Consider the following 11,990-nt stretch of genomic DNA (forward strand, 5'->3'; position numbering starts at 1 on the left):
CCCCGCATCCCCCCACTCGCACACCCCTCCAGGCTGCGGGGCAGCTCCCATGGCAACGCCCCATCCCTGGGCAGGCGGCCCGGGGGACGCGGTGGCCCTGTCCCCGCAATGTGGTGGCCATGTCCCTGTGTCCCCGCAAGGCAGCGGCCCCGCATCCCCCCTCCCCGCCCCTCCTTCCCCAGCGCCGGCGATTGGGTGGCTGCGGGTGGCCTGATGTGGGGCCCGATCCTGCCGGCGCGGCGGGGGGGCCGCGGGGGGCTGTGCCGGGGCTGGATCCGGCCCAGGACGAGCAGATCCCCGGGTGCAGGGGGGTCCCTTCCTCCGTCCCGTGTGGAAGCCCCACGGGATAAGGGCAGCGATGCTCTGGTCAACCCAAGGACGTGGCCTTGGCCTCGCTGGCCCGGCTGGATCCTGGTGGCCGAGACAGAGCCCTGCAGGGAGGGGCAGCTCTTGGGGTCCCTCCTGGCAGTCCCCAAAACAGGCAATGTCCCCTGCGTGGGGATGCATCCAGTGCCCTGTCCCTGCACCCCGGGGCAGGGGCAGGAGCTGGCTCAGCCCCACGGGTGCTATGGCTGCAGGGGGCGGGTAGGCTGGCGGTCCTGCTGCCATTGCCATCGTCTCCTGGCAGCCTGGCACACACTGGCATGTCCCCGCGCCATCTCTTGCAGCAGCAGGACCAGAGCACGACCATGCCATGGCTGAGCTGGTGGCATCAGCAGCTCCTCCAGTGACCCTGGGCCAGATCCAGTGACACTGGCCAGGTTTGGGCACAGGGTGCCCATCCTGCTGGGTGCTGCAGGCAGCTGTCCCCTTGGCCGGGGACCGGGGTGGGAGGAAGAGGCTGGAGGAGCCCCAGGACAGCCCTGAGCCAGTGAGGCCAAAGCCCCCACACCCCCAGCCCCATGTGCTGGCCCCACCAGCTCTGGCTGTATGTCCTGATGGAACCGTGGGACAGAGGCTGCTCTTGCTGCACCACATGTGGCTCCACCATGGCTGAGTCCAGCTCCCGATACAGGCACCCTGTGCTCTCCAGCATGGGCAATGCAGGCAGCTGCTTCCTGAGGATGGGGAGGAAGAGCTGCACAGGTAAGTGCCGGGAGGTGCTGGTGAGCAGCCGAGGAAGAGGAAGGCTCCAAGGCCCTGCAGCCCTAGGCCTCTGCCTGCATGTTGCTCCCTAAGGGCTGCGAGCACTACTGAGTAAGTTGCTCACAGAGAAGCAGCCCCAGGGAACTAAAACCAGCCCCAGGATGATCTGGTAACCACGGCGGCTGCCTTGTGTCACTGAGCGAAGCCCATTCCCAGCCCAGGGACAGTGGCTGCTGTGTCACCCTGGCTCAGCAGAGCGTGCCTCACTGCTGGAGGTGGCATGCGGGAAGAGGTGATGGCCGTGTCCCCAATGCCGGGCACCGTGCCCCGGCTGTGCCCAGGATTTCCTCCCGTAGCCAGGCACCTGGCCTAGGGTGCAAAAGGGGGTTGGGCTATTTCCAGCCCCGCTGGTGGGGGACACTGTGGAGGGGGGGGGACACCCTGGAGAGCCACAGCATGTGCAAGACCTGGCACTGACCCAAAGGCAGATGGAAGGAGAACAGTAACCAGGCTGGGAAGCACCGTTTGGCTCCATTCCAGCTGCTCTTCCCACGGGGCTGCTGGGCAGAGGCCACACAGGTTGGTGACTGCAGGGGACATGCCAGCGCCAGGCCCTGGGTGCCACAAGAGCAGCTCTGGCACCCCAGGCCCCACACCACGGCCCTGCCAGCACAGGGCAGGGAAGGAAACGCATTTAGTAAGTGTTTATTTTACAGCTATAGTATTTGTACAAATCTGCATTTACATGGGTACGTACAAGTCTTTGTGCAGAGGAACTGAAGCACCCAAATGACCGTCTCCTCCCAGGCCCTTCCTCTCCTTGGGGACAACGCAGGAACTAAAGTGCATCATGGCCAGAGAGCGGGGAGAGCGCAGCAGCTTCCCCAGGGGGGCTCCAGCCATCCCCTCCTTTGGGGCAGTGGGGTCCAGGGTCCCCCAGCAGCACCCCTGGGTCACCAGAAACTCTCCTGCACCATGAGTTTTAAAGTGCAAAGTCACCCAGCACTCCATGCTGCAGCAACCTGGGCGGGCGGGAGGCCAGAAACAGGCTCTGCCATGGGTCACACTGGGCGAGGAGACCCCCAAGCAGCCCCCGGCTCACACCGCCCTGCCTCTGCAAACGCAGATCCACCCGCTCCAGCTCTCAGCCTGCAGAGGGAACTGCTCTGCTCAGAGATGAACCGAAACACAGGTCCGGCATGACAACTGCCTGCACCCCACAGCCAGCCCAGCTGGAACCCGAGGGCCCACAGGGCAGCCCAGAATTTACCCAGAAATTGTTATGAACCAACAGTCAGGGGTTTGGGACAGGAGGGTGCTGAGCTCTGCAGGGCACGAGTTTTTTTCTCTATCCAGAAATCTGTAACTCTTCAGCTAACACCCAGTTTTCAGGTGTGCAGCCCCTGGGCATGGCACAGGCGGCTTTGGGCACAACACAGCAAGGGGGGGAGCTGGGGGGGCTGTAGGGGATGGGTAAGGGCACTTGCGGGAGGTTTAGCAGCTTGGGGAGAGGTAGAGGCATCGAGTGTCTATTGGCTTTGTCTCAGTGGGACACTGAGTTGTCCAGAAGGATTTGCTGCTTAGCTTGGGGGGGAGGAAGCGTTGGGACTGTCACTGGTGGGGAAACAGGAGCTACACTGGGGGTGGGGGGGCCTTTCTGGGAAACTCCTTCACTTGCATTATTCCGAGGGGTGACACTGAAGTTTGATCAACTTGTGGTGGAGATTAAGACAGACTTCCAAGTGCAACGACTTCTGTCCTGTGCAAAGTGTTTTGCAAGGCAGAAAAAGCCTTTCCCCACATTCGAGCCCGTTTCCAGAGCCATAAAAAAAGTCTGCAACGGGTGTTCACGGTGTCACTAACTCTTGTGGTGACACAATCTGGCACATGACAGCACGTACCTCGGGCAGGGCGAGCAACACTTGTCTCTCACCATGCTGACCTATGACCATGCTGCTGCCCAGGATGGAGCCCAGTGCCCCAGAGCTCTGCTCCCCCAGGGCTGCTCCTGTCCCCTGCCCTTCTGTGACCAGGGCAGACTGCAAAGGTGAGGAAGCAAAGGAGCCAGGGAGTGTTACATGCTTGTGGAAGGGTGGGAGCACCGGCGGAGCTGAATGCCAAGGCAGGTGTGCGGGGAGTGATGCAGAGACAGAGGATCTGCCCTCGCTCACACTAATTACCCCAACAGAGAACACGGGATCATTTCGGCAGAGCCCACGCACGGCTCTCCGCTCGCACGGTCACCTGTGCTCGCCTGGAGAGCTCGACTCGTCCATACTCCTGTTCCTCACGAGACAGCGGCAGCGCCTGTCTGCTCACCCCAGCACTGGGAGGAGACAACACTGTGAGTGCCAGTGCAGGGAACAATCCTGCTGGGCCACTTCCCATCAGTCTCTGTCACAAAGGCCCAAAGCGTCACAGGACGCAGCAAGAATAAAAAATAATCTTCAGACAGGTTGTTTCTGGACACGTCCTTTCAGCAAACATCAGCCCTTCGTGCCAGGGAAGGCCGTGGTGACAGGGATGGCCCTTCCTCTAGCTTCAGGGGAAAATCTGCAGCTCGAACTTGGGGGCCCACTCCAGTGCGCTCTTCACCACGGCCAGGGCGGCCGCCCCCAGTGCCACCGTCAGCCCCATCACTGCCAGCTTGACAAAGCGGTTGGTCCTTGGCTTTGTCAAGATGGATTTTGTCCGCTCCTCCCCTTGGAGCCGCTCCCTGAAGCGCTGCCTCAACACAGTGTCTGGTCTCTGCTGCACTGATGCCAACTCAAAGTCCTTAAAAGTGGAAGCCGCAGTTCTGCAAGAGAAGAAATGGGTGAAGGAGCGCCCACAGCTGGGACCACCCTCCTGCCAGGGAGGAAGATCTTTGCAAGAACATAGGGACCAGGTGGATTGCCCCGCACTCACCGTTCCGCCTGCTGCTGAGCTGCCTCCCGGGCCAGTTCGGACGGGGGAAACTGGACAAAAAGGTCCCCAGCTCTGCTGATCAGAGTCTCGTACGGAAGGTCCTGCGGGATTTGGGACAGGAGGTGGTGGACAGAGGCCATGTCGCACTCGCAGTCCAGAACTTCCTGCTCGCGGTACAGCACGATCTGCAGAGAGGAGCAAGAGCACTGAGGAGAGCCGGGGACGTGGGGAAGACTCCTTGTCACTCGCTTCAGAGCCAGAAGAGAAAGACACTTTGCTTCCAGCTGGAAGACCTGCCCTTCCCCAAAGGGGGACACTGCACTGGAGCAGAAGAGAAAAGCCAAACCCTGCCCAAGACTCTGAGGCCATGGAAAGCCCCTTCCTGGGTAGTTCCACCCGTCTTCTGAGCCAAGGCTGCTGCTGGCAGGTCCGAGACGTGAGCAGAACCTCAGCAGGGCCTGACTCCACAACTTGCCCTCAAACAGGGGTTTGTTTGGAGCCCCCTCAGGAGAAAGGGAGATGGATACACAGCGCGGGGAGCTCCCCAGCCAGCCAGGCTCCCCAGCACCTGCACAAGTGCCCAGCAGTAGGACCAGCATGCGAAAGCACGGTCAGTCCCACCCTGCAGCCCCCAACCACCAGTACCGTGTGACGGTTTGGTTAATCCCCTTGTCACTGGCCAGTACCTACCACGGCAGCAAAATAAATGGGCATCAGGGGATGGCAAGCCAGGAAGAAGTCATATAATCGCACGACGTGCCTGAAGTCGGACAGAACGTGCCCAAACCAGGTGATGAGCCAGCTGAGAGCAAAGATGGTTCCCACCTCCGCGCTGCGCAGAGAGAAAGGGCAGTTAGAGCAGCCACTGCCAGCAGCAGGGAAGCAGCACTGAAGCCCAGGGCAAAGTACCACTCATCTCACGGCCAGCGGGGTCCACGGTAAAGGTCCAAATGGTCCCTGCAGCAGAACCTGAATGTGTGAAGTAGCCCCGTAACCGGCTGGCACGCTGGACACCTGCAGTCCTGCAGCACAGTGAGCTGTTCAGATTCCCTCCCAGCCTAAAGGCTCACTCACTTCTGGGAGTCTGTAACCAAGCTGGGTACCCAGAGACATCCCAGCCACACAAGGCAACAGAGACACTTGCGCAGAAAGGACCCTGGCCTGAACCCTCCCACTTCCCTTCCTGCTGCTGCGTTAACCTGCCCAGGCTGCACAACCCAGGAACTATCCCCAGAACGACCAACAGACTACTAAAAACTGGGCACAGGAAGTGGTTGTGGCACCTGTGTGTGACACCATCCACAAAGACCCAGCCTTTCCAGAACGGACTGCAGAGCACCAGGGTGACGATGGCACCATGGAAAACCCCTCAAGACGGGCAGCACAGGTCTGGGTCTGCTCAGAAGCAGAGTGCCACATGGCTTTGGACTGTCACCATCGGCTGTTGACTCACTCTGAGGAAGCCACTGTGGCGCTGGGGACATGCTGGTGCCAATGGCCCCATGAACAGTGACACAAGACTGGCAGGGCAGAGCGGGGAGGCTCCGAGGGAACGTCTGCGTACCTCTGCATGAAATCGTGCACCTCAGGGTTCACCTGGTCTATGATGGGCATCAGGTAATTTAAAATGTGCTTGGTATTGTCCATCGTTGGGTCCATGAAATCCCTGAGGAAAGATTCAAAAGAAGCTCCGTCAAGCAACCACGTCAGTGAGCTCTCCCTCCAGGGAGGCAGCCAGAAGATAAATAAACATCCTTGCAATAAAGAGCTTTGCTGGCAGGGTGGCCCCAGCCCCAGACAAGCGCTGGTGTCAGCTGATACGTCTTATTTCCCTGCAGCACACGAGTGAACCATAAAGCCTTTGCAGCACCCAAAATCTAACTCCCTGCCTGGGAGAGGAGGGAGAATCCCTCCAAACCAGCCCCCCGCTGAGGGGCTGTTCTCATTTCAGCACACAAACAGGAGAGACACTTGATGTGGGGGCTCAGGACACCAGCTGTACAGACCCCCCGCAATATGCCAAACTGCCCAGGGCTACATAAGGTGAGCGGGAGGCCCCAAGGGCTGGAGGCCCTGCCAGCAGAGATGCCCAGAGAACTATGAATAGCACACACGTGTTGGCTTTTTCACGTTCAAGAGGTATTACAAATTAATTGTCAGCCTTCAATTAATCCTTCCTCAGAGCACAGCTCCCTGTAAAGCCATGTGCCATCGCGTGGTCACACTGCCTCCTCTGGGCAGGGACACGACAGGCAGCTGTGACCTGCGGCTCTGCCTCCCTGGTCACCCCCACCAGCACTGGTGTCCCCACAGCCTGGGGACAGACAGGCGGCTCCTCTCCTCCAGCCCAGCCCGCCAGGTACCTGAGATGATGCGTGGAGAGCTTTTCCACCAGTGCCGTGGCCAGTCTGTCACCCACCACCAGCAGGAAGGTGACCACGATGTCATGGTAGCCCTGGTAGTAGTGCAGCTGGGGGTTGCGCTTGAGGATGTGGAGTATGATATCGATGAGCTCCTCCTGCAGCCCTTCCCTCTGGTCATCCGGCATCCCTGTGGGGACAGGTGACAGTGGTACAGGCTGTGTCACCCATCAGCTCCTCCCACAGGAGCGAGTGCGGCTGCGGTGTGCGAGGAGGGGACCTGTGCATTTACCATCCCTGACCCCAACGGATGTGGTGCAAAGGGGAGGGAGGTAAAACCAGCAGAGAAAAAATATCCCAAGCCCTAAATCCTGCCCCTCAAAACTCTTGACGGCCCAGGGGAAGCGGCCAGTTGTTAAGGTTGGTTAATACTTGGAGCTGCATTGGCCCCACCTGCGAGGAAGTCGCTGTGGAGGACGGGAAGAGTGTTTGCTGATGTTTGTACAGTGCGGCAAAGAGTGAACTGCGCTGCACATCCAGCACTGCTAAGGACATTTCCAGCATTTTTAATTTCCCAGGGGCTCCAGAAAATATTAGACAGGACTCATTTTCACAGAAACCGTGCCAACTGCATCAGATTGCGAGGCCTCCATTGCCACAACTCGGTATTGGTCCCCTGCTAACAACATGTGTTTAGGGACAGGATGTCACAGGAAAAACATTGTTCCTGCCCCATGCAGCTGCAGCCAGGTTCTGGCAGTCCTTGTCAGCGAAGAAAATGCCCAAAGGCCAAGCAGAACATCCCAGAGGAGATGCTGCAATGACAAAACTCTCCTTTTCCCCCGCTTCACTGATGTGTCTAAAAATAGGCAGGAGGCTGCCATTCAAGGGCAAAAAAATCCGTAGAGGCAGACCCTTCAGGAATGAGGGTTGTACATGCTATCTGCGCTCGGAAGAGAGTCAATCAACTGTTACGCAAAATAAACGCAGCAGAAGAGGGAAGCAGATTCTGGCTGGAGTTAAACAGCTGCTGGATTAAATGTTTTATAAATAGCACAACAAGGCACCAGCCACCCATCAGAACTAAACAACTGCAAAACCAGTTTGCTCCTAAAGGTTCAGAATTCACTTAAATTTGGTGCATGAACCTGATTTTGACACCTGTTTTACACCAGAATTTGTTGTAGCCAGTGACGAACCTGCTAGCCACACCCCTGAGCTAGAGCATGGTCTAAAATAATCGGAAGCAAATGGTACATTTCTCAAGCCTCCATCTGCCCTAATCTCACCCTGGTCACAACAGGCGAGGGACACACAGGATCCGGGTCTCTCTGCACTAAAACTCGTGGACAGTCCCAGGCTACTGGCAGAGGGGCTCAGCAGGGAAGGGGGAGAATAACCACAGCAAAAACCTGTAGCACGGCTGGAGGAAACTGATAATGGCAGAACAGCTCCACTGCATGACGAAGTGGCTGTGAGCTCACAAGGAAAAGGTTTTCTAGAAGTCCAGAACAATGAGTGTTACCCACTGCAAACCCGGGCAAGGTGTGAGCCAGGACTCGCCCCACGGTGCAGAGCGGGAGGACAACCCCCTCAGTCCCCTCTCACCTGGCGGGAAGCGGCGCAGGGATCGCCGCACGTCCAGGAGCACTTGCTGGTAATCTTTATTGTCCTCGCGCAGCTCCTTTCCTGCCGAGAGAAAGGGGAAGGTGATTCACAGCGAGAGTGCAAAGGCACCGGGCAGAGCTGGGAGAAACCCTGAAGCAGGGACGAGGAGGTGGCTGCAGCACAGACACCGCCCCAGCAAACGGACCCTTTCTCTGCGTCACACACCAGCCCCTGTCCCCTCACTTTTGCTGACGCTCAAGGCATGTTAGCACAAGGAAATGAGACTGTTATTTCTTTAAACAAACATTAAAATGCTTAAACTGACACCACTCCCAGTGTTCCTGGAAACATCTTTGCGCTATAGTTTTCACGCGGAATTCAAAGGGTACTCAGCAGCAGCAAGGGACATTAGGCTGTGGAGCCTGCAAAGAATGGCTTATTAAATAGAAATAATTCATAAGAAAACCCCACCACAGGTAGCTAAGATCATTCAAACAGAAAATAAAATAATTTGCTGGCACACAGAGCTTCCAGCAGCTCTGGCCACTTAACACCACCCAGCTCCCGATGGACAGGGGCCACACACTGCTGAATGGAACAACAACGTCTGTCCTGGTGACAGTGACTGTAACATCTACAAGACTTGGAGCTCCTGCATTACTGAGGCTTAAAACCCACGCAGGTACCTCAGCAGGAAGGTCATTTTCTGCTTTTGCTCTGACCAAACACCACGTGTTTCATGCCACAAACTGCTTCACCTGTGCCTGGAGGAGGCACCTCGGAAGTGTTTCAGACAAGCAAAAGTTTAGGAAGTTGCACATTTCCAAATCTGGCATTTATGTGCAACACCATGCATGAAGCTACGGCATTCATGCTGCAGTGCGAGTCCCTGTCGCACACGAGCTTCAGGGGAAGCACAGCAGTGCAGGGGGGGAACAGGCGGGTCAGAGAGCGCACACTGCGACCTCAGCGACCCTCCCTCTGGCGCGCAGAGATCATGGAGCCCTTGGTCACAGCACCCGAATCCAGGTGGGTCTGTACCTGGAGGAGGGGGCAGGTCGTCCGTGTTGACACTCAGCAGCTTCGGCCACACTTTGCAGCGAATCTCATCTGTCAGGAGCCCTCCCTCGCTGATTGCCATCCGCCGGAGCGCGGCCACGTCAATGGGGTCGCTGTTCAGAGCCTGATAAATTTCCGCCACTTTTCTTTTCTTCTTAGAATCAAAGTCTGTGTGAAAATCACCAAGAGACATGCTGATAGGCAAGGCCAGCACACGGAGGGCAGCAACTCAGATTGGGGAGGGGGGAAAAAACCAGTCACAGTGATGCCACACGCACAGGAGGGAGTTGACACAGGACAGACAGAGCACACCAGCCAGGACAGAGCAGGGACCGCCCCGGTGGGTCACCTGCCAGCTGCCTGTCCCCATCCCCACAGGCTTGGCATCCGGGGTGCCCCATGGCTCGTGGGGCATCCCCAGCGCTTCCCTCCTGCTCCCTGCTGGTCCTGCGGCCCCGGGGAGCCCCAGCACTGCCCGAGCGGGTCCCAACCCTCGGTTCCCACTCCCAGCTCAGGCTCCGGCAGCACTGTGCAGAGCCCTCATCCTGCAACTGGTTTACTCTCTGACGCAGCCGCAAGCTCAGGTGTCAAGTGTCTCATCTGAGCAGGACTCGCTGTTCCCACCAGCTCCCAAGCTGAGAGCGGCTCTGGGACGCAGCTGTCCCAGGGAGAAGTTTGAGCATTTCCACTGACGGCAACAGCCACAAGAAAGGACATAATTACACCGGAGTTAACAAATCACAAGCATATCGACTTCTCTCCCAACAAACACAAACTTGCCAGCTGTTAGTACACGCACAGGTCACAGTATTGAACAAATATCACTGTTTTGTGGAGCGCCTGAATCCCAGGGCAGGTGGGGAAGGGAATAACACACAGAGCACGCGGTGCTCTGGTTTCAGACGGGTTAAATGCACTTACAGGAGACCGGAACGCTTTCTGGGGAGCTGCCAAGGGACACTATTTCACACTGCATCGTGGTATTTGTCACCACTGCCTCACACAAGGAAGGAGAGAGGCAGCTGAGCAGCACCCAATACCCCACACCAGAGGAGTTTCCACTATGGAGACTTTGCGGAGCAGCTGCGGGGCTGGAGTGCGGGATGAGGCCGCAAACACTGCCTTTAGCTAAAGGCTTTTCCAACAAATCCAACTACCCCTGGAATCCAAACAGGATTTGTTTGATAAGGGATGTATCCAAATAGGATTTGGGGTGGAAGGAATTAAAAGGATCTGGATGGAGAAACAGCCTCAAGGCCCCACCCTCCTGGCAGTGGCTCAGGGAACGAGTCCCCTGCCCACGTGGCACCTCTGGTGTCCCCTCCCTGCTCCCGGGACGCTGTGTGATGCCGGGCTGGAAGTGCCGCTTTTTGAGGCGCTGAAATGGGATGGCAGCTGCTCAGACACACGACACCGAGTAGGCCAAGAGGTGGATGCCATCCCTTCTCAAAGTACCCTTTAAAAACACTTTGGGGATGAAAACAAGATGGAACAGCCTAGGACAAACCTCCAACTCCCCTCCAAACACAGAGTTCCTGGTGATGTTACACCAAACGCTCACCCAGTAACCACAACTTCCTTTTATTTCCCTTCCTGCCCCTTGTGCGAGTAGACGTGTGTGCACAGGAGCAGAAACCAGCTCTGTTCCAACCCCTGCAACACACAGACACCTGCTGGCACCTCCAGGAGCTCTGGGAAGGAGAGAAAACTCCTGTTCACATGCAAAGAACTTCAGGAGTAGCACGAAGGAAGGAGCAGGTCTTGCTGGCTCCTCTTCTGAGATTTACTGGTAAATACCCAAATATTTATCCTGTTCAAATGTACAGCAGACAGTAGCTGCAAGTAATACAAAAAATGGTATTTCAAAGGCTTTTTTGTGCGCCCACAAAACCTCAACTCGCAGGGGAAGTTGGACTTTGAAGGAGAAACAGGATCTCAGAGCGTGGGGCCTCACTGCACCTAACACCAAGGGTCCCGCCATGGAAGGGCCACCGCACCGGCCAGAGGGTCTGTATCCCCTCCAGCGCCCGGAAGGGCTCTCGCTGCCGAGCACCCGAAGGCAGCAAGGCCGGGCCAGCCCCGGGGCTGCGGCAGAGCCGCCCCGGTTACCGCCGCGATGGGCGGCCGGGAGAAGTGAAGCCCGCAGAGCTCAAGGGCCTCGAGCCGGGCAGCGGCCAAAGCGCAGCCGCGGCTGCTCCGTGCGGCCTGGTGGGGGAGGCCGGGAGGGCCCGAGGGGGTTCCACAGCCGCGGGGAGGTTGGGCCCGAACGGAGGGTTCGGGTCTCCGGGATGCCCCGGGCCGGTCCCCGCCGGGCGGCTCCGAGCACGACTCCGAGCGCAGCCCCGCCGCTAGGGGGCGCCGCCGTGCCCGCAGGGGGCGCTCCAGCCCCCAGCTGCCTCAGAGGACCCGGCGCCCCCCGCCCGCTCGCCCGCCAGGCCCGGCCCAGCCCGTACCGTGGCCGCCGACACCGTTGCGCGGCGGGCTCCGCCGGGCCATGTTCCCAGGCGCTGCGGCGCATTCCGAGCCGGAAACCGGGCCGGACCAGGCTGGGGGTCCGCGCTCCCCGCGCCGCCGGTCCTGTTCCGCCCCCACCCGTTGCCCCCGCCCTTCCGCCGCGGGCGCGCGGGCAGTACGTCACGGCGCCCCGATGCGCAGGCGCAGCTCCGGGAGGCGGATCACGTGGGCAGCGGGGGGGGGGGGGGGGGCGGCGCGGGCGCGCATGCGCAGACGGGAGCGCGCCGCACGTGCTCGCCCCCCGCGCAGGGTCACAGCGCCGGGACGTTTATTTGCAGGTTTTTATTTAAAAAAACCCAAACCGCCAGAGCACAGCTGCTTCCCGGCGCAGCCAGGGGCAGACAACACGTCCAGCAGCGCCGCTGCCACCCCCATTAAAAAACACCCATAAAGAGACAAGCCAGGGTCTATTTCACGGCCCAGAGCAGCAGCTGCACTGAGAATTTGCACCTCATG

At 58.7% G+C, this 11,990-nt stretch overlaps 1 protein-coding gene across 3 annotated transcripts; it reads right to left on the reverse strand.

Moving 5' to 3' along the window:
* Positions 1–1,780: 1,780 nt before the first annotated feature.
* TBC1D20 (TBC1 domain family member 20) lies at positions 1,781–11,627 on the reverse strand. Of its 3 annotated transcripts, none has more exons than XM_065645872.1 (8): positions 11,474–11,627; positions 9,003–9,188; positions 7,962–8,042; positions 6,357–6,543; positions 5,558–5,659; positions 4,684–4,825; positions 3,994–4,178; positions 1,781–3,883 (listed from the first exon to the last, which is right to left on the reverse strand). In XM_065645872.1, the coding sequence occupies exons 1-8, from the start codon at positions 11,514–11,516 to the stop codon at positions 3,628–3,630; spliced, it is 1,182 nt and encodes a 393-aa protein (XP_065501944.1). In that variant the 5' UTR covers positions 11,517–11,627; the 3' UTR covers positions 1,781–3,627. The 3 variants fall into 3 exon arrangements, with proteins under 3 accessions (XP_065501944.1, XP_065501943.1, XP_065501945.1); XM_065645871.1 differs by lacking the exon at positions 11,474–11,627 and adding an exon at positions 9,370–9,557; XM_065645873.1 differs by lacking the exon at positions 11,474–11,627 and adding an exon at positions 9,299–9,387.
* Between the last annotated feature and the right edge of the window lie 363 nt (positions 11,628–11,990).

The sequence above is a fragment of the Caloenas nicobarica genome, chromosome 15, assembly GCF_036013445.1.
Source record: "Caloenas nicobarica isolate bCalNic1 chromosome 15, bCalNic1.hap1, whole genome shotgun sequence".
Lineage (NCBI taxonomy): Eukaryota > Metazoa > Chordata > Aves > Columbiformes > Columbidae > Caloenas > Caloenas nicobarica.

Bases quoted from the DNA above. Each gene is read 5' to 3' on its own strand.
- TBC1D20 (XM_065645871.1), bottom strand. From the start codon at position 9,421: ATGGGGCACCCCGGATGCCAAGCCTGTGGGGATGGGGACAGGCAGCTG. The intron at 9,189-9,369 runs GTGACCCACCGG...ATTTTCACACAG, and splicing joins TGGGGACAGGCAGCTGGCAG to ACTTTGATTCTAAGAAGAAA. The intron at 3,884-3,993 runs GTGAGTGCGGGG...CTTCTCTTGCAG, and splicing joins GCTCAGCAGCAGGCGGAACG to AACTGCGGCTTCCACTTTTA.